The sequence below is a fragment of the Cavia porcellus genome, unplaced genomic scaffold (genome assembly GCF_034190915.1).
Source record: "Cavia porcellus strain 051 isolate PalLab524CR breed Dunkin Hartley unplaced genomic scaffold, mCavPor4.1 scaffold_16, whole genome shotgun sequence".
Taxonomy (NCBI): domain Eukaryota; kingdom Metazoa; phylum Chordata; class Mammalia; order Rodentia; family Caviidae; genus Cavia; species Cavia porcellus.
The window spans coordinates 18,009,297-18,036,213 of NW_026947499.1; the positions used below are offsets into that span (position 1 = coordinate 18,009,297).

Here is a 26,917-nt window from a genome sequence, read left to right on the forward strand (position 1 = left end):
ATATAACCATTAAGTCGTTATTACTCTATAGAGTCAGATACTCACTACGCTTGTGAGACAGAAAATAGGCCCCTGCGGGTCCCTCTCCTGTCTTTAAGGACTCAACCCCAAACCCTGCCCATCAAATAAAGTCATGCTCTTGCTTTGTTCCATTTTTTAATTCCAAGATCACAGCAGTCTCATCACCTTCCCGTGCCCCTCCCTTTCCCACACCAGCTGCTTCACGACGCCCCTTATTACCGACTCCCCAGTTGGCCAGGGCCAACCAGATGCTCAAAGTTGTAAAACTGTCACCTTTAAGTAACTACTTTTGTTTAGCTCGCCCTTTTCCACCACAAGCTCTATGCAACAACTCCTCAAACCCAAACTTGGGGCTTAGATTTTGGGGTGACGAATTCCTTTGAGCCTGTTAGCATCATAACAGGCTCTACTTCTCTGAGTGCCACTGGGTTTCTGCACCACTGGTAAACCTGGCTTTGCTGTGACACTGTGTAAAATCCAAAATTGCTGTGACAGTCGGACAGTGTTACACTGTTAGTGGAGGTAGAGGTGTTCCATCGAATAAATATTTACTGTAAGTCGTATCTGATTTGTGTTACTGTTTATACTATAATCATAGATCTCTTTTTTATGATTAAGGCTGATACAGTCCTGATTCCTTAGGATTTGTCAATCTATAGTTTGTATTTACTGCTACTATTGTTGCTGATTTTGTTTCTATAGCCATGTTCTCAATCGTTGCTGACATCGATTGATTTTCTTTTCTGTATACCAACATCCGGATTGCTTGCGGGTCAGAAGCAATCCTACAGCCTATTCCCAAAGAACAAGATAAGGGGTCATAGCTGAAACCTCCCTCCCAAAAAACAGAGGCGGTTGGATCCTGGAACTGGGGCAATAGTTAGCCATGCCCCTAGGGTATCTCTGAAAATAGATAGTAACTAAAGAGGTCTCTGTACTAGCAACAAAACAACCCACTATAATCACCCTGCAAACTTCAGCACTGAACACTAACCAAAAAATAGAAACATGAGAAGACAGGGCACAAAATGCTTCCAAAAATTCCCAGCTCCTCCAAAGCCCACCCAGGAGACACCAAGAGAGGAAATCGGAAGGCACACCCCTAGCCAAGTGTCTGAAAGGACATAAAAACCTGTTTACACAGAATTAATATGCAGATAAGCGAAGTATATATAACCCTACATAGGCATGATCAGAAAAAAATCATTCCATGACACCTCGTAGTCCAAATACCAGGAATCCAACACAAGAACAGAATCTTAAAAAGTCGTTAGACAAAGCAATGGGTCACTTATAAAGAAAACTCCATTAGAATTACAGTGGACTTCTCAACACAACCTTACAAGCAAGAAGAGCTTGGAGTGAAGTCTTTCAATCACTAGAAGAAAAACACCTTTCAACCCACTGTAATATATACAGGAAAATTATCCTTCAAAACTCTTAGAGAAATAAGGTATTTTCATAATAAAGAACACCTGGCCAGAAGTGGTGGCCCATGCCTGTAATCCTGGCAATCAGGAGGATAAGGCAGGAGGATTGTTGTGAGTTTGAGACCAGCCTGGGCTACAAAGTGAGTTCAAGGACAGCCTGAACTACATAGTGAAACTCTGCTTCAAAAAGACAAAAAACAAAGCAAAACAAAACAAAAACCCAGAGCACCTAAAGAAATTCATGTCATCAAACCCACACTCCAACAGATTCTCAAAGACACTGTGGAAAGAGACAAGCAAGCTAACAATACCAAAAGGTCGAATTGAATGAATACACCAGGTAGGCGAGCAATTAGGCAGACGGGAAAGAAAAAGAATGAGCAGCAGAAAATAATACAATGATAGGAACAAGTCAATCCTTATCAGTTATAAGTACAACTGTGAATGGTTCCAATTTTCCAATCAAAACGTGCAGATTAGCAGAATAATCAGGAAACAAAATCACACAGTATTCTGTGTACAAGAAACGTATTTAGCCCAAAATGAATTTATAAGCTAAGAATCAAGGAATGGAAAAGAATATTCCATGCAACACCAACTCCAAAAGAAGCAAGAGTAGCCATTCTATTTTTAGACAAAGTAGCCCCAAACCAAAACTGATCAGAAGAGGTACAAAGGACACTACATTTTGGCTAAGGGAACTATTGAACAAGAGGAGATGACAATTATAAAAATATGTGCATTAACAATGGTGCATCCATTTGTATTTACAAAACAAATACCCCTAGACAGAAAAGATCAGATAAATACCAATAAAATTATGATAGGGTCCCTCAATAATACCTCATTAACACAAAAAATAAACAAAGAAATATCAGAGCTGATCCAAACTTTTGAACAAATGGACTTGATATATACAGAATGTTCCACCCAACAACAACAGAATACAGTATTCTTTTTGGCAGCAGGTGGGATTTTCTCAAAAATGGACAATATGCCAACCAATAAAACGTGCTTAAGTAAATGTAAAAGAATCAAAATTTTACCATGAATTAATATTATCAGATCCTATAGCAATGAAATCAGAAGTCAGAAATCAGTGGCAAGAGAAACCACAGAAAGTATGCAAAGCCTTGGAAATTAAACAGCATAATCTTGAATAATCAGTGGATCATAGAAGAAATTAAGAAAGAACTAAGACAGTTCCTAGAAGGGGCTGGGGATTTAGCTCAGCGGCATAAGTGCCTGCCTTGCAAGTAGGCAGTCGTGAGTTCGATCCCTGGTACCGATGAAAAGGAAAAAGACAAAAAAAAAAAAAAAAAAAAAAAAAGACAGTTCCTAGAATTAAATAAGGTCAATACAAACATACCAGAACTTATGGAACAATTAAAGCAGTCCTACAAGGGAAGTTCATAGTGGTGAAGTACCACATCAGAAAAACAGATCCAGCTCAAATAAATAACCTAATGATGCACCTGAAATTCCTAGAAAAACAAGAACAAGTTTGGATCGAGTACAAGGAAGGAAATTATAAAGATCAAAGCAGAAATCAATGAAATGGAGACTTAAAAGCAATACAAAGAATCAATGTGTTGAAGAGCTGGTTCTTTGAGAGAGTAAACAGAATAGACAAACCCCTAACCAATCGCACCAAAAGAAAGCAAGAAAGAACAAATCAATGCAATTAGACACGAGAAAGGTAAAATCACAAAGGACAGTGCTGAAATCCAGATTAACAGCAATTACTTCACAATCTGTACACCAATAAAATGAAGAACTCAGAAGAGATAGAGATTCCTAAATGTGGATTAGCAAAACTCAGCCATGAAGACTTAAAAATCTTGCATAACTCAAAAATTGGCAATGAAATCAAAGTAGTAATTAAGAAAAACTACCAACAAAGAAAAGCCCAGGATCTGATGGATTCATTCCAAATTTTACAAAAACTTCAAGGAAAAATCTAATGCCAATATTCCTCAAACTTTTAATGAAATAGAAAGGGAAGGTATTTCTGAAGTTGTTCCTGGAAGCTCCCATTCCAAAACTGGACAAAGATCCGACCAAAAAAAGAGAACCATAGGCCAGTCTCTCGAATAAAGATTCAAAAATCCTCAACAAGGTACTGGCAAACAAGAATACAACAAATCATCATAAAGATCACATACACCATGAGCACAGAGCTTCATCTCAGAGATGCAATGATGGTTTGACACGCACAAATCAGTAAATACAATCCATCACACAAACAGAAAGACAGAAATCATCTCATGATCATCGCTTAGATGTCAAAACACTTTCAAAAAATCCAACACCCATCATGATAAGATAAAAAAATGAATAGGCGACAAAGTCCTTATCTAAATGTGATAAAAGCCATTTATGACAAATTGTCAATGCCATATTAAAGGGGGGAACTGAAAGTGTTCTTTCTAAAATCAGTCAATCATCAAATATGTCCACAATCACCACTCCTAGTCCTCAAATCATTAGAGAGCAATCAGGCAATAAAAAAAAAAAGAAAAGAAGTATGTATATGAAAATAAGAAGTCAAACTGTCATCATTTGCAGATAACATGGTCCTCTAGTTACAAGACCCAAAAATCTCCACCAAAAGAGTCCTAGAATTAGCAATCTACATTTGTATCCAGCAATGTAGCAAAACACAAAATCACACAAAAATCAGCACTATTCCTATACACTTACACTGAGAAAGAAACTAGGAAAACAATATAATTCACAACAGCATCAAAAAATTCAAATACTAAGGAATTAACCTAATTTAGGAAGTGAAAAAAGTTTACAGTGAAAACTATAGCACTCTAAAAAAAAAAAAAAAAGAAAGAAATTAAAGAAGACATCAGAAAATGGAAAGATATTCTCTGATCCTGGATAGGCAGAACCAATATAGTCAAAATGGCCATATTTCCAAAATTGATATACAGATTTAATGCAATCTCAACCAGTATACTTATAGCATTCTTCACAGAACTCAAGAAAAAAAAATCCTAAAATTCATATGGAACCAGAAAAGACCCAGAATACCAAAAGCAAAGCAGGAGACATCATAGTCCCAGATTTGAAGTTATTCTACAAAGCAACAGTAATAAAAACAGCATGGTATCGACACAAACATAGACATGTGTACCAATGGAACAGAATAAAAGAACAGAAATAACTCCAGGCTCATTCAACTATATCATATTTTACAGAGTCCAAAAACATACACTGGAGGAAAAAATGTCTCTTTAATAACTGATACTGGGAAAATTTAGAAGATTGAATCTAGACCCATATATGTCACCAGGAACTAAACTAAAATCAAAATGGATCAAAAATCTAATGTTAAGGCTGGATGTGGTAGTGTATGCCTGTTATCCTAGCTCCAGAGGCTGAGGCAGGAGGACCAACCACTGTGAGTTCAAGGATAGCCTAGGCTACACAGTGAGTTCAAGGCCAACCCGAACTACATAGTGAGACTCTGTCTTTAAAAAAAAAATCTAATTTTAAAACAAAAACAATGTTTTGGAGGATAAAACAAACAAACAAATCTAAGATGTTAAACATAGTGAAGAATTTTCCGAACAGAATCCCAATACACAAAAAATAATATAGAGGGAGAACTGGCCATGGTGGAACCCAGGCAGTACAGAAGGCAACTCGCCGTCCTCTTAGTAAGCGCCTCCCTCCTGCGTGAGCCAGGCTGGAGATCAAATATCTCAACCTCCCCACCCACCATTAGCAATTGGGGACAGAGGTCTGAGCATGTCTTGGGAGGATGACTGTATGCAATATAGCAAATATGGGGCATTTCCTTCCATCTTCTGTTTGAAGGCAAAGGTTGTTTTCACTGTTTTGTTTCTTTATGATTAATTGTATTACCCTATTCAATATTTTGTAATGTTCTGTTTTTTATTTCATTTTGCTATACCTAACTAACTGGACAACTATTGTGAAGATAAGATGTACTATGGTACCTATTACTGTTATCCTGGTATCCTGCCGTGAAGCTCTGTACCAGTTTCACTGCATGTCTTGATTGGCTTTGGTCTGTCTTGTTCTGTTGTATTTTTACTGTCTTCAAAATAAAAAAAAAAATAATACTGAAGAATCTAGGAACCAACATCATGTGTGGGCTGTCACTGGACTGGAACAGACAGGCCCCAGCCTCGCTCCATGAGTCAGTGCCATTTGTGGATTGGGGGTAGAGAGAACAAGGCCACACCAGCAAGCAAGCCCAGTCTGGGAACCACCACCACGCATGGGCCGCCACCCAATTGGAACAGACAGACCCCAGCCCCTTCTGACATCCAAACTGACAAACAAGAAGTATCAAACAATGCCCCCCACCCGCTGTAAGCAACTGGCTTATTTGGAAAAACACAGGCTTGTGATGATAGCTATGGACGTGAAATGCAGCTGGATGCCTGTGGTGCTTTGGTGTCCACTAACATTGCTGGTCTAGGGCCAGCGGTCTGATCACAGGTTCAGAAGTTAGTAGTGTGCAATGTGACATCTAGGGGAAGAGTCTCCTTCTGAGATGCAGCCATTGCTGATTCCCTATGGTCTTGTTTTGGAAGTCCTACATCATTTCCACTGTTTTGTTGCATTGGTTTTTATTCTCTTTTGTTTTGTTTATGTCAAATCCGATGGCAGGAGCAGCTATTTCAATGATAGCAAGATATATTATGGTAGCAATTTTGGATTTACTATAGGTTTGTTTTGAAGGCCTTTATTGCATTCATTGTTTTGTTTTTATTGTTTCTATTTTATTCTGTTCTGTTTGATTTTTGCTATGTCTAAAGTTATCTGTAGCTATTTTGAAGACATCAAAAGGCATTATGGTAACTATTGTTGATTTTGAAGTCCTGTATGTTTTATGCTGGTTTGGTTTGATTGGTTTTATTCTGTTTTATCTTCTTTAAAATAAAACTAATTTTAAAAAATAATAATAATACTGGGAATCAATAAATGCAGTCATATTAAAATAAAAACCTCTGCAGAACAATGTAAGCAACCAACAGAATGAAGAGACAATCTACAGAATGTAAGAGAAATTTTTCCAGCTATTACTCAGACAGAGGACTAACATCTGGAATATGTAAAGAACTCAAAAAATTAGACCCCTCAGTATGGTGTGGTGGTACATGCCTGTAATCCCAGCACTTGGGAGGTGAGGCAGGAGGATGGCTGTGAGTTGAAGACCACTTGGGCTACACAGTGAGTTCAAACCTAGCCTGAACTACATAATGAGACCCTATCTTAAGAAAAAAAAAAAATGGGCAACTACAACGAATCTTCTCAGAAGAAGAACAAATGGCCAGTAAACATACAAAAATAAACATATGAAAAAATGTTCAACATCTCTGGTCACTGGAAAAATGCAAATTAAAATAATACTGAGATCCCATCAGACTCCAGACAGAAGAGCTGTATCAAAAAATCAAATAATAACAGAGACTGCTTTGGCTGCAAGGAAAAAGGAATCCTTCTACATTGTTAGTGGAGAATATGAGCTATTACAATCACATGACAATCAGTGTGGAGATTCCTCAAAAAACTAAAAATAGAAATTCCATTTGACCCAGGTATTCCCCTCCTAGGTTTCTTCCTGAAAGTTACTCAACATATTACAGTGATACCTGCATTCTCATGTTTACAGAAGCACAATTCATAATAACTACATTTTAGAAATTTATCTGCCCATCAGCAAATGAATGGGTAAAGAAAATGTGCTATTTTTACTTAATAGAGTACTACTCTGCCATAAAGAAGGATAAACTTGAAACATTTGTAGGTAAATGGATGCACCGTGGCACCGTAATAGTAAGTAAAACAAATCAAACACACACAAGTTTAAATATCCCGTGGTTTCTGTTATTGAGAAACTCAAACTTAAGCAAAATAAAAGATAGATAATAGGAAGCAGAGATATCTTTTTCAAATGGGAAGGGACATAAGAAGTGGAGAGAGGGGAGATGGAGAAAAGGGGGATAGAAAAAGAAATAAATTTATTATTTATTATTATTTTTGGTCTTTTTTTTGTTATGTAGTTCAGGCTGGTCTTGAGCTCACTTTGTAACCCCGGTTGGGCTCAGACTCACAGTGATCCTGCTGCCTCAGCCTTCCGAGTGCTGGGATTACAGGCATGTGCCCCATACCCAGTTTATTTATTGTTCTTTCAGACAAGGTCCTGCTATGTAGTTTAGGCTGGCAGTGAACTCAATATGTAGCCCATGCTGGCCTCAAATTCATGGTGATCCTCCTGCCTCAGCCTTCCACATACTGGGGTTACAGGTGTGCATCACCATCCTGTTTTTTTTAAAACTGTAGTTTTTAGAAGAATCTCTCAGCAAGGAGATCGCCTGAAGGAAATCATAGTGCAGGAGCTCAGCACAGAACAGCCTTTGGTCTGAGTCAACACGTGAGCATTCCTTTGCTAAATCTGTCACAGTTTCGGAGAGTTTAGGATAGCTTCCTTCAAGAGGTTCTATTTCTTTGGTGTTAGGCAGCTGTACTCCAGTAAATGCAGAATTTTTATAAAACAGCCGCTGGGGTCTTTGAATTAACTTCTTTAAACACATCATAATAAGATAGAGCTGGTCAATATCAGAATCTCCAGGAAACTGGGGTTTCCCCAAGAATATTTCCATTAACCAATTAACCAGGCAACCAATGGTCCAGACAACACAGCCTAACTGTACTTGACATCTCCAATCAGTAGCTCTGATATTATGACTGTGACAAAATCCAATTCTATTAACAATAGAAATGAATACTTTTGGATTACTTGGGAGGCTAGTGTATGTGGAAAGAGTTTCAAGTCATCAAGAGTTTTAAGAGAGCCAGGCATGGTGATGCCTGCCTATAATCCCAGGATTTGAGAGGCTGAGGCAAGAGAATCACTATGAGTTCAGACCAGCCTGGGCTACATAGTTAGTTCATAGGCAGCCGGCACTACATAGTGAGACCCTGTCTCAAAAGAAAAAAAGAAAATAATAATAATAATTTTAAGGGCATTTGAAGACCAGGTATGAATTTCTTTTCTTGTGCACTTCCAACAGATTCACTAAATCCTCATGCCTCAGTAACCTGACTTCTCCCACAGCAGCCTTTAAAACCAATTTGTCATCGCTTTCTAAGAACTTGTTGGCTGTGAGTCTCCCACTATCTTTTTTTGGTACCTGGAATCAGACTCCCAACCTCGCCCTTGCGAGGCAGGTGCTGTGCCACTGAGCTGCATCCCCACCCATTTCCACTGTCCTGATTCCTGTACTTCACCATCACTCTGTGACTCCCTTCTCCAGCCAATCCTATTTCCATTTTGATAACACAGTGGGAGTTTACTTTGTGTTTTCTGAAATCCTCTAGCATGGAGGGATCTGAAACATCTCCAACTTGACAGCAAATGTGGGGCAACTTGAATGTGGCCTGGGGCCCTGTCAGATGTCACCTGCAGGCCCAGCCGAGGTCAGGGTGCTACCCCAGGGGCACAGTGTGGCCTGACAGAGGTGCAGATGGTCTCACCCCCCTTCCGCCTAGGCGGCCTCTGGACCGCCGGGTGCACTCGGCTGTTGCCATAGCAACCACCCTTTCCATCATGCCCATCCCAGAGCAGCAGGGCCCAGTCAGCCCACGGGGATGCCAGCGACTGAGGAGAAGGCCTAGCAGCTTCTGACCTTGATCCATTCTGCTGGCTCTTGCGAGGCAGAGCGAGAGGACTGTTTGTGCCCGGAAGGGCCAAATTCGACTTCCCTCTCCTTGCCTCACCACTGTCCTCCCACAGACCTCAGCTCCTGGCAACTGGGGCCTCTGACCCCGAACAGCAGGACATTCTCGGCATGGCCTAGTTTTGTACAGGGGGAGCAATGGCTCCCGGTCACAAGAACTGGACTCTGTTGGAGCCAAATTGGAGATAGACTGAGTGCACAGAAAGTGGCCTTCTTCCAGGCCATTCCCGCTCCAGCTGGGACCTGAGCTCAGATCCTGAGAACAGGGAGAGGAGACCCTCCCTGGACGCTGTCACCTCCCTTCCTTCACCTCCACACTTTGCCTCAGAGAACATGACAGCTCAGTGGTAAAACAGGGCAATCCCACTGTCCTGAGTCGCCCTGAGGATTAAATGACAAGATGTACCTCAGTTCCCAGTGAGGACCCTGACACAGAGGGAGCCTTCGGAACATGGAAAGCCCACTCTGTCCCTTAGCACCTTGAAAATCACACTGGGGAAAAACAAAAACAAAATCCGCTGGATATAAAGGAGGAGACAGGAAGAAAGGGGAATCTGACTTGGCTTTATTTCTGGTTCATTGGGTGACCTTTGTCAAGTTCCTCTCCTTCTCTGGTTCTTCTGTCGCTGCATAATCTCTGCGGAATCTGTGTTTTAATAATAAACAGAAAGAGGAATGAAAGGCTTTCCTGTGCTTTCCAAATCTCTTGTGGTAAATCTGTGAGGCAGCGTGGGAGAGGGAGGTAGCAGTCACAGCTCAGGTTGATGGTCAGACAGATCCGGGTTCATAGCCTGACTCTGGTTGCACTGGCCGTGTGACCCGAGCAAGTTCCTGAACTTGGCTAGGTGAGGGTGACCCACCACCTCAGTGTGCCTGGGACTAAGATGCACATTCTCAGTGGTGAAATCAGGAGGATCCTGGGCAGGCCAGGATGAGCTAACAAACCTCTCTGCCTCAGGGATTCCTTGCCAGAATGTCAGCCCAAGATGGCAGGGACTTCTGTCTTTCTCATTGCTCTATTTCTAGGACTTGGAATAGTGACTGCCCTCGGGAGAAACACAGTAGATGGATGCATGCATGTGTGGGTGGGTAGATGGATGGATGCATACATGGATAGGTGAGTATCCATAGGTACACAGACAGGTACATGGACGGGCACATGCATGCATGCATGCATGGATAGAGCTCCTAGGAGAATCAAAGGAGAAAATGCAATGTGCATGACATGGGATTTAACTCAGTGGCATAAGCGCCTGCCTGGCAAGCGCAAGGTCATGAGTTCATTCCCTGGAACCAAAAAAAAAGCACACGACAATAGTGAAGATCACAATATTCAGTTTGTAGATGAAGATCTGAGACTCACTGAGAATGAGGTCAGCTATTCAAGCTCATAAAAGTTAGAAAAAGAGCAGGGGATGAGAACCTAGACCTGCTCTCTCCAGGAGGGCACTTTCTCCATTCTCACATAGCCCAGAAAATCAGCAAAGAATTGGGGGGGGGGGGGCTGCTATAAAATAGCGATGTTTGAGGTGGCAGAAGAGGAACATTTGAAAATGTCTGGGAGGCCCCTGAATTAGAAAAAGGGACTTAGGACCAAAGCAAGGCCAAAGAGCAGAGGTGGACGGAGGAGCCGGAGCGGCTGCAAGGCTTTGCCCAAGAGGAAGAGTGACAAGAACAGGACAGAGGTCGGTTTCTTCAGATGTTCTTGTAAGAATGGGGGAACTGAAGGCCAGCATGACAGCGCACACCTGAAACCCCAGCACTGGAGAGGCTGAGGCAAGCGGGTCAGAGTGAGTTTGAGGCCAGCCTGGGCTACATAAGCAAGTTCAAGGCCAGGCTGCATCACACAAGACCTTGTATAAAAAACAATAGGGAAACTGAGGTCCAGTGAAGGGGAGCAACCAAGCCAAAGTCAGGAGGTTTTAATAAAGGGCTTATTCTATGGAAGGCAGAGAAAAGCACTGACAGTGTGGGAACAGTGATAGTACAACTGTCTTTTCAGCTCCTAGCTTATGTTGCATTGTGCTAAGTAATTTTTGTGTAATCTTCCCATAAAGTAATTTTTCTTTTTTGTGGTACTGTAGTTTGAATCTGGGGTCTTCATATTGACCTATCAATTCAGTTTCTTTTATTTTTCTTTTACTTTATTTTGCGATAGTGTCTCTTGTCAAGTCACTATGCTGCTCAGGATGGGCTTGAACTTGAGATTGTCCTGCCTCAGCCTTCCAGGGTGCTCAGATTACAAGCATGTGCTGGCATGCTTGGCTAGAGGATACCTTTATGCCCATTTTGCAGCTGAGGCAACTGAGGCTCAGAGAAGTGAAGGTCATGTGCCAAAATATCCACTTGGTGAAAAGCAAAGTCCAGGCCAGCCTGACTCCTGTGTGGCTATACCTATACACCTTACCACGCTGCCAGGTCACATAATCAGAACAACCCAAGGACCAAGCAAATAAAAAAAAACAGCCAGTATTTCTGTACCCTGCATTTTCAAAACCTAAAACGCAATGTCCATGGGGTTTTTAGTGTCGTGGTGGAAACAGAATTGAAAACTAGGCCTAAGTGAACTCCCTTTGGAAACAAACCCATACTATATGCGTCAAATTTAATAACGATGATCTAGCTGAGTATCAAAGTGCAATAGAAATGCATGAGGGTCTCATGAGAAGTGGGAGCCAGATTGTAGACTCTAGTAGACCCAGCCTCGGGTAAAATCATTCATGCTCGTGGATAATGAACTCCTGAACCTGTGTATACACAGCATGGTTATTAAGCCAACCATTTCCTTGTTGTTGCTGATGTTTCTATTAGTGTTGTTATTTCTTCTATTTTATGCCAGTGTTACATCAAGCAGGCATACTTGGAATATCTACCCAAAAGTAAGAAGCAGCTGGAGTTACCATAGTATACACGTGCGTGCACACACACACCCATGTTCATGATTATAATATACACAAGTGTGGAGCAAGAAGAGAACCAACATATTTGGGTCCCTGTCGCTTGCCTTACACATGCAGACCCACTGTACATACGATCCCTGCAACACTCTTAACTGCTGTGGGTCACAGGGACTTTCCTTAGGACTAAGGTTCCAGGAGGAGAAGCCACTCACCCAGTTCCCTTGGCCGGCATTGAGATTCCACCCAGTTCCTGCTGAGTTCTTGCCTGGCACCATAGGAAAATGCAGGCAGAAAATGTCATCAGCTGGCACTTGGCACTTTTCTGCTTGTGTTTCAGGCTTGTCTCTGTTTGCTGATGACCTCACTTGTGCCCTAGAAAGCAATCTGAGGCAGCGTATGCCTGATTGCTACATAGCAAAGAATACAAAAGACTTGTTCTAAGAAAATCAAGAAGTCCCAGGTGAGGACGGGAATGATGAACACGAAGCGGCTGTTTCATCAGCTCGTGCACTTCAGCCTTGCATTCCATGGCTTGGTATTTTCAGAGTTGCATTTTTTAAACTGGTACTAACTGGTATTGAATCCGGGGCTTTTGCATTGATCTACATCCTCAGCTCTTTCTACTTTTTATTTTGAGACAGGTCTTGTTAAGCAACTAAGCTGCCCAGGTGAGGATAGTTTATAATCATCCTGCCTCGGCCTCCCAGCATACTGGGATGATGGGTGTGCACCGCCATGCTTGGCAGTTTCACTTTAAAATGGAATAGAAGCTATAAAGTCACCAGACCAGGGCTATTTCCTTCCTCTCCCCAAATGACCCTTGATTGAGTATCTGATGGATGCCTTGATAGTGATAGTGCCTTGATAGATGCCTAGTTCTTTGCTGAGCACTTTCTATTCATCATCTCTTGTGAGACTCAGATTCACCCTGCAAGAGGTGAGATAAGATCTCCTTGTGGCCGAGAGGAAACTGAGGCTTGGTGAGGGAAGTTACTCACCTGCATCCCTACCTGACTCCACACAAGAGCTTCCTCTCTCTGGGGACAATTTGTCTGAGGCTAAGTCTGCCCTCACCTCTGGCGCCTGTCTCAGACTTTCATGTTGAGCCCTGCCAGGAAGACACTGCGTCCTGTGTCCCTACCCCACTGGGTGCACCCGACACTCACCCACACACCAGTCTCCTGGAGAAATGAGGCTGCTGGGGGCACAAAGCCTTGTCTCCTGCAGGGAGGCTCCTGGTTCTGGGGCGTCTTGTCTTCTGCCCTCTGCCTGCCTGTAGGTCTGGAACACAAGGTCAAAGTCTGGAGTGCTGGATGGGGCGCAGAGTTAGGGGTGGAGCTCAGCACCGCTGCTCCCAGGGACTGGACCCAGCCCCAGCCACCGGGAGACTTTGCCTCCCTTTCTTGCAGTCACTGAGAACTGCCTGACTTTTCTGGCTGATCCCAAAACCCTGCACACAGGCCAGGGGGAGTGGAAAGAGGGAGGGCTGGCCAGTGGGCGGGATTCTTGGAGGGCTGATGGGCACAAGGAGGTCAGTCTTCCTGGCCAGCTGGAGACGGTCCTCTACTTCCCACTTTCCACCAGCGGAGGAAGGGTCGTTCCCTGGGCACCATGGGCCAGGCCTGCAAGGACAAGGATGTCACCTACAGTCCCTAAGCGGACACCAGAGGTACAGGACAGGTACTCCCAGGCCGGCAGCCAGCTCACTGCCATGCTGGGACACTAGACAGACGAGGGCCCTGAGAGGGCGGCCACTGGGGCTATGACAATGCATGGTCTTGCTCCCGTATCCCAGAGAGGCAAGCAACAGCTCTCCAGACTTCCGCTGCCAGGATCAGACCTGGAGTGGGGACCGGCGGAGGCCAAAGCTCATCAGGCATCTCCTTGTACAGATGGGGAGACTGAGGCACAGAGAGTAGGACATCCTTCAGGTCAGAGCATCAACCCATAGAGGGGCAAAGATGTAAGAAAATTCATGCAGCATGTGAATGAGGGTTCCAACTATGCCACGCAAGTCCTCTACCATTGAACTGTACCCCAAGGTCAATTATTTTGAAATCTTTCATTAATTAATTTTTCATTTTGAAACAGAGCCTTGCTAAGTTACCCAGGCTGGCCTTAAACTTCTGATCCTTCTGCCTCAGCCTCCCAAGTACCTGAGATTACTGGCATGTACCACTACATCTTATATATTTCTCTTTAACAATAAAAAAAGAATCGAATCCCACCTTTTATTCTACACCTTATTTTGCTGGACTTTTTGTTTTTACAATAGTCATGTATCACCTTTATATCCATTGTCCTCATTAAGTTCCCTGTGCCAATAATTCATCATGGAGCATCTAAAAGTTCAGAAAAATAGCTACATTTTCATGTTCCTCTGCTCCCTTCCTAGTAACAATTTCTATTTTGTGAATTTTGATGTACCTCATCTACCTACTTTACCTGGATTTGTATAAAATAGTCCTTTAAGATAGCTGCTGTTATTGACACTCCCACCTCACAGCTGAAATCCAAAAATGTGTTCACTGTATGCGCTAAAACCAGACCCAGGTCTTAGCCTAAGACCCTTTTTCCCAGCCCAAGTGAACCAGGGACACATCAGTGCTATTACACCACTAAAGGGTGGTGTAATGGTGATCCTGGTGGCTGGATGTGGTGGCCCAGGAATCCAGAGACTGAGGTAGGAAGATGATGAGTTTGAGGCAAGCCTAGGAATTTTGTGAGAACTTGCCTCAAGATAATATAAAAGGGGTAGGGATATAGCTCAGCTTGCCTAGCATGGAGAAGTCCCCAGTAATGCACAGAGAGAGAGAGAGAGAGAGAGAGAGAGAGAGAGAGAGAGAGAGAGAGAGAGAGAGAAAGGAAGAAAACTCTATCCCCAAGCTGGAAATGAGACAGTCTATGAACTTCAATGGAGAAATTATAGTGTTTTCAAACAATCACATACTGGAACATTATATAGTAAGGAAAACAAAAATAAAGCCACATACAACAATCAGAATGAATCTCAGTCTGACGTGGAGAAGGGAAGCCAGACACATAAGTGCCAGGCTACGGTCCCATTTTTATGCAATTCAAGATTGGGAAAAATCAAGTGGCAGAGTCACAGGACATGGGGAAGAGGGGTTTCCTATGAAGGAGGAGTGCAGGGGGACAGCTGGAAGAGAATGTCTGGGCTGCTGGAGAGATGCCCTTAATGCAGGCGGTGGCCACAGGTACATATAGATGTGGAAAGATTCTGTTACCTGCATGTTCAGAGTGAAGATTGGGTGCGTGACACAAAAAAATAGAGAAAGAGAAGAGGAGGAAGAAATAAAAATGGGAAAAGGGGGGAAAGAGGTGGAAGGGAGGAAGGGACGGGAAAGCACGAGAGAAGGAAGGAAAGAACTTGCTCAGCCACACCGCGCGTGGAAAACCAGTTTGGAACCCAAATTAAGATCATCAGATCTTAGGGCCGGGACGGCTCAGCAGCATGGGTGCACTTCTGGCAAGTGCAAGGTCCCGAGTTCGTATTCCCAGAACCAAAAAAAAAAGAAAAGGAAAAAAAAAAGCTAAGATTGTCAGATCTCACAAATCAGTTCTGAGACAAGATACCTGCGCTGTATTGTGGGTCCTTGCAGGCTGTCTGAGTTTAGGCCTGGGGCATTCAGCCACCATGCTAAAGAGGATTGGAGAAAGACTTTAGGCCTCCAGGCTGGAGGTGAGCTGTGGCTCCAGGGAGCTCTGTGCTGTGCTCAGATTCTGGGTTATTATTTAATTCTTGCTGTGTAGTTCAGGCTGGCCTTGAACTCACTATATAGTCCCAGCTGCCTTTAAATGCATTACGATCCTCCTGCCTCAGCCTCCTGTGTACTAGAATTACAGGTGTGTGCTTCCACACCCAGTGACATCTATTGTTTTTATGATACAAACTACAGGGTTGAGTATGTTGACACATGTCTATAATTTTATCTATGAGGCAGAAAGATCCAAAGTTTGAGGCCAGCCTGGGCTAGTCAGAAAGACACTCTCCAAAAGCAAAACAAAACAAAACTACAGAAAATAAAATTCCGCAGAATCTTCTTGAGCTTTGGGATAAAGAAAAATAGCCTTCGTGAAGGATGTGAAGTTTGTTATTTTTAATCAGGAAGTATGAATTTAAAATAGAAAAAGAACTCATCAGTTTACAACTAAGGAAGCCGGGCATGGTGGTGCACTCCTACGACCCTAGCACTTGGGTCAGGAGGACGTTGAGGCAGGAGGACCGCTCTGAGTTCAAGGCCAGAACTGGCTGCATAAGTGAGTTCAAAGCCAGCCTGAACTACATAGGGAGACCCTGTCTAAAAACCGAAAGTTATGGTTAGGGAGACTGAGACCCCAAAAGAGAAAAAGATGTGCCCCATGTCCCCAGGGCTACTGGGCTCATTCAGAAAGCCAGGTGAGAGGAGGGCTCCTTTCCAGCACCCGCAAGTTCAGGGAGTGGACTTGGTAGTCAAAGGGGAGGCTCCAGAACTTTAGAAACAATTTCTGTTAGTTTGACCAGAGTTTTTGGCCCACTGGCTGGTTAATGAATAATGTGATCTACTTTTAAATTTTTATTTATTTATTTATTTATTTATTTATTTATTTATTTTTGGTCTTTTTGAAACAGCGTCTTACTTTGCAGTTTAGGCTGACCTGGAGCTTACTTTGTAGACCAGGCTGGTCTCGAACTCACAGTGACCTTCCTACTTCAGCCTCTTGAGTGCTGGGATTACAGGCAGGTACCACCATGCCCAGCTGAGTAATGTGACCTTCTAATAGCTCAAAATATAGTTAGATTGGGCCAAGGATTTAGCTCAGTGTCATAAGTGCCTGCCTGACAAGTGCAAGGTCCTGAGTTTGATCCCTGGTACATAAACAAATCAAATCAAAACAAAACAAAACACTCAGGCCAGGGCAGAACCTTAGAATTCTCTGTGGGACTCAGAATCCGGGGTGAGGTAGGATATGAGGATACAAAACCAGCTAGCTTTCTCACAAATGAAATTGGTTTATTATAACTTTTCTCAGTACTATAGTAGCCTCTGTTAATTTATATAACACAGAAAGTATAAAGGAGAAAAGCAAGAATCACCAATGGTCCATCCTACCACCTGGAAACAGTGGTCATCTGCTGGGCAAATGCCCCAAACATTAACAAACATCCAGGTGTGGTGGCACATGCCTATAATCCCAGCATGTGAGAGGCTGAGCCAGGAGGATTGCTACAAATTCAAGGCCAACCTGGGCTATTTAATGTGTTCAAGGCCAGCCTGGACTATACAGCAAGACTCTATCTCAAAAAACAAAACAAAACAAAACAAAGGAAGAAAGAATTGTATTATAAACACCTGAGGTCGTGACAAAACCTGTTATACATGCTGTTTCCTGCCTATGCTTTTATCAATGTGGCATCTCGTCATATTGGTCAGTTTTGTGTGTGTGTGACTAGGACCAAATACCTCATACTGCAATTAAAGGAAAAGAGGCTTATTTTGGATTATGGTTCAGAGGTTCACTCCATGGTTTGCTGGCTCCAAGGAAAACGCAGCTTGGTGGAAGTGACTAGTGGAGGAAAACTGCTCAACTCAAGGTATCAAAGAAGCAGAGATCAGAACACTCACCAAAGGGTCTAGGGACCAGATACAGTCTCAAAAGTCACACACATCCATGACTCATTCCTAACACAGCCAAAGTGTGCTTATTTTTGTTGTTGTGTTTTGAGACAGGGTCTTGCTATGTATTCTAGGAAAGCCTAAATTCTCTGTGTAGCTCAGTGTAGCCTCGAATGGACAGTTCTCCTGCCTCCTGGGATTGTAGACATGCGCACCAAGCCTGGCTAGAAGTGTGCTTTGCTAATCTCCTGGGCATCTCACAAGCCAATCAAGTTGAGGATACGACTAAGCATCACATGTGTGTGTACTCTTGAAATCAACATAGAACAGTGGTCTCCAGTTTATAAAGGATGCCTTGTAGGTCGATGTAGCAACTTGCAAAGGCCATTGCTATTCAATTTGTCTGTTTTTTTTTTTTTTTCCTCTCAGTTTTGATACTATAAATAACTATCCCAAATGTGTTTCTTGGCACACTCATCTAATCATTTCCATAGGGTTAACTTTTATAAGTGCAATCAGAGTGCCAAAGAGTTTACACATTTAAAATATTGGTCCACTTTGCCAAACTACCATCCAGAAAGGCTTTGTTGATTTACAGATTCCAGGAGGGACTTGTCCTTTGATGCCCATCCTATCCTTGTACCATCCTGACTATCCTTAAATTCTGCAAGCACACACACACACACACACACACACACACACACACACAGACCCTCCGTTTGTTCCACTGTGTATCTACCCTTGCAAATACTTTCATATATTGTTTGGATTAATTGGCTTTTATATTTATTTCTTTATAAGATGCTTATTCTTTTCCTCCACTTTATATTGGAATGTGTTGGTCAGTTTTCTTAAGTGTTCCAATTGTAGCACTGGGATTGCATTTCCAGTTGGTTTCTCTCAGCTTAGTTCGTTCCTGGGTCGGCAGGGTATATCTCCCCCTGCTTAGGACTGCCCACACCGCACCATTCCTGGACTCTAAGCTGGCTGTCTCAGAGAGCCACTGTACTGCTGTTATCTATCTGCCATCTTTTCTCGGTCTCTGGTCAATTTTCTTACTTTTTTTTTCTGAGACAGGGTTTTACTATGCAGTTCAGGCTGGCTTGAACCTACTGTGTATCCTAGGTTGGCCTCAAACTCAAGAGAACCCCCTGACTCAGCCTCCTGAGTGCTGGAAATACAAGTGTATGCCACCATGCTGAGCCTTTCTTACTAATTTGAAAGAGCTGTTTATGTAATGATAGGGCCTGTCCTTTTTGCAATTATGTTCTCCAGTTATCTACCAAAGGTTTTAAACACTTTCATACTCAAAACTATGTATTTCTTTTCTCTCTTTATGGTTTCTGACATTATGGTATTATCCAAACATTGTCATGACCGTCTACCCTCCTTCTATATTGTAAGTTACTCAAACAAATTTTCTCCAAAACTTCTAAGGGTATTTTATAAAGAATTAAGGTATTTAAAAAAAAAAAAAAAAAAAAAAAAAAAAAAAAAAAAGAATTAAGGTATTTGATTTTCTTGGAATTTTGGAGACTCGAGGGGGTAGGGATCCAACTTTACTTGCTATAGTTAGCTCTTTCCCTGATCTCAGCTCTGTCTAGAAGGTTTATATTTGTAATACCATGAAGAAATTATTGGAATTCTAGAAAGTTAATCTGTCACTTTCAGTTCAACCCAAAGTGAGAGTAAAGACACTTAGTTATGGGGAGCCAAGGGGGTCTTAAGTCCAGCCAAGATGGTGGTTCACGGGAACAAAGGCCACGACCTAGGGCCCAACCTGGGTTTCATTAACCCTCCATAAGGGGAGTGGCTGGGGGATGTGAGTGACAGTGAGATGGGGGCGGAGGGGGGGATACGTGAGCGCGTGAGCTGGGCTAGGCAGGAGACCTGAGGTCACCTCTGTGATATGCAGAGAGAAAAGAAATGCAGAGACAGTTATCTACGTAACACAACTGAGGCAGTATCTAATATTCTGGGGCTGATACTAGCTCTGATGCACAATCCTTTTTGCTCTGGGAAGTCATAGCATCTTATCTCAAGACTCAGTCCCAGCCACCAGCCTGGAGTATGGCTCTCCGTTGTACCTGGCTCAGCCATGCTTTTCCTGGAGTCACTGGGCAGGGAAACAGAGACTGTCCCCTTGCTTCAAAGATTACACATCACCTCCTCAGACAGTCCAGTTTAGATTGCTTAAAGTCAGTGACAGGACAGAGAAATGGCGCAGCCAGCTCTGTACATATGGATAATGGAGATGGGACCAAGTTTATCCAAAACGGGGAGAACTGCTCTTCTTTTGAGTTCAGCCTTCCACGTGGTTTCCCACAACTTGCTAGCTGGTGGGTTGAGGAGCCCACGTGTGTACCACCTACTTCCCTCATGACTAATCTCTCTGAGACTCTGGACTCTGTACAGCACTCCACTGACTTGTGACTGTCTAAGCCAGTGACCATTCTGTTTAATCTCTGCAACCAGGTTAAATCAGGAGGTGAGTGGAATTGCCTTCAGCCACTGCAAACAGGAGCTGGGAATCTTCACCTGCCTGACTGTTGGTGCCCATCCACTCCCCCAGACATATGTTTCAGTAGGGGTCCTGAATGCAAGTCATACCACACCCCTCCCTCGATATTGTGGCCAAATAAGCAAGGCTTTGAGTCCTCAGACCACTATTTCCTGCACAAGAGGGCATATCCAAACTGTCACTTCTCCAGCTACAGAGATTGAAAACCAGCGCATGAATCCTGGTGGTGTGATTGATGTGGGTTCAAATTCTACCTCTAAGCCAAAGTGTCTGCAGCCAATGAAATGATGTGTCAGTGTCTTGTGGTTGCTGTAACAAAGAGCCACAAAGTGCCATAAAATGGGTAGCTTTAGTAGAAGACATTTTTTGGCTCACAGTTCTGAAGACTAAAAGTCCTAGATCACACACAGTCCTTGTGATGAGGTCTTGCAGATGATCAAGTTAAAATGAGAACATCAGAGTGATTGTAACCTATAAAAAGGGGGAAATTACACACAGAGACACAGGGAAAATAATTGTTTAAACTTCAGTGGTTGGTTCCTTCAGAACTGTGAGGGTATGTTCCTTACTCTTATCTTTTTTTTTTTTTTTTTGTATTTGTATTTTTACCGGTACCAGGGATCGAACTCATGACTGCCTGCTTGCAAGGCAGGCGCTTATGTCACTGAGCTAAATCCCCAGCCCCCCTTACTCTTATCTTCCAATTGTTTGCTGGCAATCTCCAATGCTCTTTGATTTGTGGCCACATCATTCTAATCTCGCCCAGGCAAAAGAAAAGAGATTCGTTTAGCCCACAGTTCTGGAGGTTCTGAGTACAAACAGCATGATGACAGCTCAGGCGAGGACCCCCTGGCCACATCGAATCATGGCAGCTTGCATCATGGCATCAGTGCATGCAAGAAAAAGAGACCATAGGGTGAAACAGGAATCAGAGAGTGGGGAGCAGTCTTTCTCTTTCATAGCAATCCTCTCTTGAGAACTAACTAACTAGGGTCCTACGGGAAACAATTCTTTCTGAGGGCACAGCACCCAGCGAGCTAATGACCTCCCACTAGGCCTGACCTCTAAAAGGCCCTGTTACATTTGCATATTTTCACACTGGGAGACCAACTGGATAGCACAGAAATTCCTAGAGGATACACTTAAACCACATTCAAACTATCTACTCATCTTTAATTCAAAACCTCTTCTATGTGAAGTGATAGAGTCCCAGGTTCCAGAAATTGGGATGTGAACATTTTTAGGGGACCCGTAGTCTGCCTAATAGAGCTTTATTATCTCTGAGTTTCATTTCCAAATGAATAGTAAAGAGGAATTACACATTATACGCTCTGAAAAGGGAACTGTGCATTGCTAAAATTCTCTTACCTTCCCCTTCCTAAACTGTCCTGGATAAACTCTCCTGTTTTACCTGGATTCTAAAGCAGAGAAATAGGGGTTTGTATAGTAGCATCACCACATCGTAGTTCTGTGACCTTGTTCAAGTGTCTTAACTACTCTGTGTATTTCATCATTCACGAACAGAGAATCATAACAGAGCAACAGGGATGAATACATCTAAATCAGTCCAGCAGGGAAGGAGCACAGGGTAGGCCCGGTCATTACCACCAATGGGGAGAGGTTACAGGAGTGTAGAGAAAGGGTGTTTGACCCCTTGGAGTTAGGGAAGGCTTCTGGAGGTGACCCTGGAATGTGAGAGAGGGACTTCTGCCTCTTAATAAACCACATCCCCAACACATTTGCAAAGCATTTTTCAGAGTGTCTAAAAGCCTGACATGGTAGTGCACACCTGTAATCCCAGCTCTCCGGAGTCTGAGGCAGGAGGATGGCCATGCATTCAAGGCCAGCCTGGATTATGTAGTGAGTTCAAAGCTGGCCTGAACCATACACGGAGACCCTGTCTCAAAGCCAAAGCAAACCTGAGCTGAAGCTGCAAGAAGCTGCAAAGATAATGTCAAACATGATTAAATAAGATGCGAGTTTTGAAAAAGGATGACAGCTGACCAAAAGGGCTCCACTGGAGGCTAGCAGCCTTAGGAGCTGCCCCTCCTCCTGTCCTCCGGCCCTCAGGAAAGAGCACTGGCTGAGACCTGGGGCCTCTCACTTCTCCTTTCCCCTCCCCACTGTTTGAAGGTCACCAGACCCAAGCCACAAGCTGTCTACACGGAAGGCAGAAGGCTTTAAGAATGATCAAACTTCTGAATCAAGATAGAATCCAATCCCAGCACTTGGGAGACTTGAAGCAGGGGGATTGCCACCAATTCCAGGTCAGCGTGGGCTATAAAGTGAGTTCAAGGGCAACCAGAGCTGCATAGTGAAACCCTGTCACAAAAAAAAAAAAAGAAAAGAAAGAGGAAAAAAAAATCAAGGCAAGATGAATAATAAAATTGTTTTGCTGAGCCATATTTGAGGCTGAGGTGACAGGAAAATCTAGTTAATGCAGTACTGATGCCAGTGATTTTGATTTTTTTTGTTGTTGTTGTTCCCTGTGGATTTTTTTTTTTTTTGCATTTATTTTGGTAACCTAAAATACTGTTAGATTTAATTAATTAAATTTGCAGTTGAAAGAGGGTCTTGCCATGTAGTTCAGGCTGGCCCTGAAATTACTGTGTAGTCCAGGTTGGCCTCGAATTCAAAGTACTTCTTGCCTCAGCCTCCTGGGTGCAGGAATTATAGATGCGCACCATCCTATCAGGCTTAGATTTAATTAACATTACTTCTCTCTGTCACTGAGTGTTTTGAGGCATTCCCTTATATTTTGCACCCTCATCCTGATCCCAGTCCTATCCCTGAGGCTTTTCTTAGGAACCTCTGCTGGCTCTATGATAAGGGTGCACAGGATAAAAAAAACTCATGGGTCATGACAACACAGTGACATTTGCTATGTGTTTGGGGGTAGGAGAAGGGAATACTTACTTCATGCTGGAAAAGACAGCATCTAGGGGCTTTTAGAGGTGGTGTCTGCCAGCAGTCAGCTGTGGGAAACACAAGGGGCCCCCAGCTAGAATTGAAAAGAGGTACAGCTGGCCTCCAGAATGGTGGGGGGTGGCAGGAGACACAGGCAGCAGCAGGAGGGGGATTAGGATTAGTGCCATGCACTGGAAGGATGAGATATGGGTGGGAATTTCCTGAGAAAGCAGACCCTGGTGTGCATAGGTAGAGTTTCTCAAATGGCAGTCCCTAAACTAGGCCTATCAGCACCATGTGGAAACTTGTTAGATTTGTAAATTTTCCACCTCCACTTATAACCTAGAAAATCTGAAATTTGGAAGGGTGGGGCGTAGAGGTCTCAAAACCTCAAATTTGAGAACTCACATAAAGCAGACATAAAAGAAACCACAATAAAGTCACGTGCATTGCTGTATGCAAAAACTGGAACACAGTTGCCTGGGAGCAGGTGGGGAATTTAAGAAGCCAGTGCCTGTTGATAACGAATGTGACTGGGTTTGAGAAGTGAGGTATTTTCTATTTGTCTTACATTTGACATTTTGAAGATTGTGCTAAAAACTTATGGCCATCTGTCTGCAGAAAACACGACTACAAATACAAGTGTGTCATCTCCACTACTGTTAGCAGAGGTGTTAACATCAAGAACTTCCTTTTCCCAGCCGGGCATGTTGGTGCACAACTGTAATCCCAGCACTAGGGAGGCCGAGGCGAGAGGACTGCTGTACTTAGAGGCCAGCCTGAGCTATGCAGTAGTTCAAGGTCAGCTGAACTACATAGTGAGACCCTGTTTCAAAGGAAGACACACATCCCCCACAAGAAACCTTCCTTTTCTCTAATGTTGCAAACCTCTTGGCAAAAGAGTTCTCAAAACAAATGTGTATTTTCCCTCATTTCGATAGTGTTGTATTTCTGAAAGTTCAGTGGAAAATATTTTTGCTTTGATGTAGGAAGTGGAATTAGGTTCCAGCTTCAGATCATTATAAACAAGTTTTTTGCCAGATAGGTGTCTTGCAAGAATGAACCATTATTCGGGGAAGACTTTCCAGTGCACTGCAGAACATTTAGCATGCCTGGTTCCTCCCCTCAAATTAGGAAGTCAACCCAAAAAAAACCCCAAACAAACAAACAAACAAACAACGGTCCCGCAGATACTGGCCTCCCCAATTCCCACTCCTAGGGACTAGAGTGCCTCCACTGAAATTTCTTTGAGTTAAATAGTGCTGGAATTACAGAGCAGGTCACAGCCCCAGGACCTGAGGAAGACAGAGAGAAGGCTGCAGAAGGCTGTGTGCAAGTCCAGTGGGGCAGTTTGATGGTGAAACCATTTGCTAAACTGGGGAGCAAGATTGGAGCTCTGTGTTGTGAAGGGCTTGGATACATGTAGAGATGTGGGAGGTGTTTTGGGTGAAAAGCTTCCTGTTACCATATCAAGGAGTAATATTATAGACAGCTAAATTAGGTAAAAATATTATAGGCAGCCAGACAGGGCTGGGCGCTTGAGGCAGTCAGTACAGAGTATCAGAATGCATTACAACTGTGGCTAGAGGCACATCCATTAAATGCCAGGGCTCAAGATAAAGACAGAATGACCAGACCTACATGCCTCCCCAAGGGATAAGCAATATTCTATAAATAGTATCACCTGGTCCAATAAAGACTAGATAGACATCAGTCACTCAGGTGGGTGACCAGGACCTCTTGATTCATCTCTTCCAAAAAAAGGTCTGTGTTCTTTCCATGGATGTGATTTGCTACGACTTGCTTTCACATTAGCTCCATATTACCTAAGCGACTATACTTATAATCTTATTCGCTGATTACAGGTTTGGTTTTTTTTGTTTTTGTTTTTGTTTTTGTTTTGAAACAGGATCCCACCATGTAGTTCAGGAGGCAGGCTGGCGTCAGGCTCACTGTGTAGCCCAAACTGACCTTGAACTTGCAGTGATCCTCCTGCCTCAATTGGTCAGTTTTGTGTCACGTTATTCTCATCTCGGTATCTCGGTAATTCTGCTGAAACTCGGACCCCCTCCTGTCTCTCAGGAGCTATCTCTCCCAATAAAGTTCTATTCTTTTTTTTTTAATGGGTTCCGGGGATTGAACTCACGATGACACACTTGCAAGGCAGGAGCTTATGTCCCTGAGCTAAATCCCCAGCCACTAAAGTTCTATTCTTAACCTTCCGTGTTCCTTAAAATTCATTCTTCGATTTTGGGGAGCACGAACTTGGTGTATCTGAGGGCCTGCGGATTGAAAGTGATAATAGTGCCCTATATCATTTAGAGTTCCTGTATTAGTACCAGCTTCTTAGCACCTCGCTCCCTGAGTCTTCACTCCCACGCCAGGCACTTCTCCCCTGGCCTACAGCAAACCCTCTCCTGCCTCAAAGTCCCTTGTCCTTTAGGATCAGACCTTGACTTTTACCACTTCCTGTCCCTGAACGCAAGCCTCTGAAAGACAACCTCCTTCCTGTTTCAGGGGCTTCCCGTGGGGCTGAGCCCACACCCTGAGGGCTGTCTTCTCCCCCTCCACAGATCAGGCCTCTGAGCAAAGTTCTCTCCCTTAGAAAAGCCTTCTCTGAGTCCCCTCCCATTTCCTCTTGTCCTATAGAGTTAGCTAGTTGTCTGGACACATAAAAAGAATTCACAGAAAAAGGTTATCAAACTACTTTCTATTTTCTCAAGTTGCTGAGTATTGAGCCCAAGTCCAGGCCAGTGTTCTACCATGAGCTACACTCCCGACTCCATGGTATTTACTAATTTGATTAACCTCCGCCAACTCCCAGAAGGCAGACCATTAGGGTAATCTATTTCGTTTACACCACGGTTGGTGCTTAGCAGGGAGGTATTAAATACTTCATAACTGAACGAATTGATTTCTGCAAGGACTGGCCGCCCGGAAGTCCAGGACGCAAAGGCCTGGGGCTCTTTGTATTATTGTTTCGCTGCATCTCTCATCCGCTTGCCGCTGTGCAGCGGCCAGACCTCAGTTTCCCCACCCGGGCCGCGCAGGCAGCAGGCCTGAGAAGTCTAGAGTTCTCGCGGGGACTGGAGCGCAGAGAGGGAAGCGAACGACGAGCCCGCCGGGCAGGCAACCGCCCGGCCCCGGCCTCCGGTAGCCGCCGCTCGGGGTCCGCGCACGCGCACGCGCACGCGCACGCGCCCTGCCCCTCCCCCGCCCTCCCCTCCCCGCGCGCAGCAGACCCGGCGCGCGCCGGCGCGGGAGGCGGGGGTTGGGGGCGGCGGACGCCGAGGGCGAGGGGCGGGCCCGGCCCGGCTCTGCCCGGCCGCCCGCGCGTGGCTCCCGGAGTCCCCGGGCCCGGCCCGGCGGCTGCTCTAGCTCGAGGAGCTCGGTGGCGCCCGTGAGCCGCGCCGCAGCCATGGCTCTGGTGACCCTGCAGCGCTCGCCGACGCCCAGTGCCGCCTCCTCCTCGGCCAGCAACAGCGAGGTGAGCCGCGGGCCCTTGGCCGGGCCTGGGCCGCGCGCGCAGAGCCTCCGACCCCGCCTCGCCAGGGACCGAGCAGCCGGCCCGGGGGGACAGTGGGGTCCCGCGGCTGGGGCCGGCCGTGTGGGGACCCAGCGTGCGACTGGGGCTCTCTATGGGTGATGGGGCGCGAGTCGCTGGTTCCAAGATCTGCCACCCTGTGGCTGAAGGGAGGGAAGACCCTCTTCCTGGGTCTCCTTGTCGTGTGTCTGTCAGACTGTATGTGACTTTGGGCCATGGATGTGACTTGTCCACCGGGGACTGTGCCTG

General features: G+C 44.2%; 2 protein-coding genes across 8 annotated transcripts in view; one reads left to right on the forward strand and one right to left on the reverse strand.

The window, feature by feature from the left end:
* Dao (D-amino acid oxidase) overlaps positions 1-26,917 on the reverse strand; it is a 50,939-nt gene that overhangs the window by 21,651 nt on the left and 2,371 nt on the right. For 2 of the 3 annotated variants that reach the window (XR_010039530.1, XM_023560663.2), the window contains exon 2: positions 13,245-13,359. The exons of the other annotated variant lie outside the window; for it this stretch is intronic. Coding sequence is in view for 1 of the 2 variants with exons in the window: in XM_023560663.2 (XP_023416431.2) it covers positions 13,245-13,359 (115 nt within the window). In the remaining variant the exon portion in view is untranslated. The remainder of the gene's footprint in view (positions 1-13,244; positions 13,360-26,917) is intronic. 3 annotated transcript variants of the gene reach the window in all.
* Ssh1 (slingshot protein phosphatase 1) overlaps positions 25,800-26,917 on the forward strand; it is a 67,925-nt gene continuing 66,807 nt past the window's right edge. For 4 of the 5 annotated variants that reach the window (XM_063225795.1, XM_063225796.1, XM_063225790.1 and 1 more), the window contains exon 1: positions 25,800-26,611. Coding sequence is in view for 2 of the 5 variants with exons in the window: in XM_063225789.1 (XP_063081859.1) it covers positions 26,543-26,611 (69 nt within the window). In the remaining 3 variants the exon portion in view is untranslated. The remainder of the gene's footprint in view (positions 26,612-26,917) is intronic. The other variant, XM_003477806.5, reaches the window with a different exon arrangement.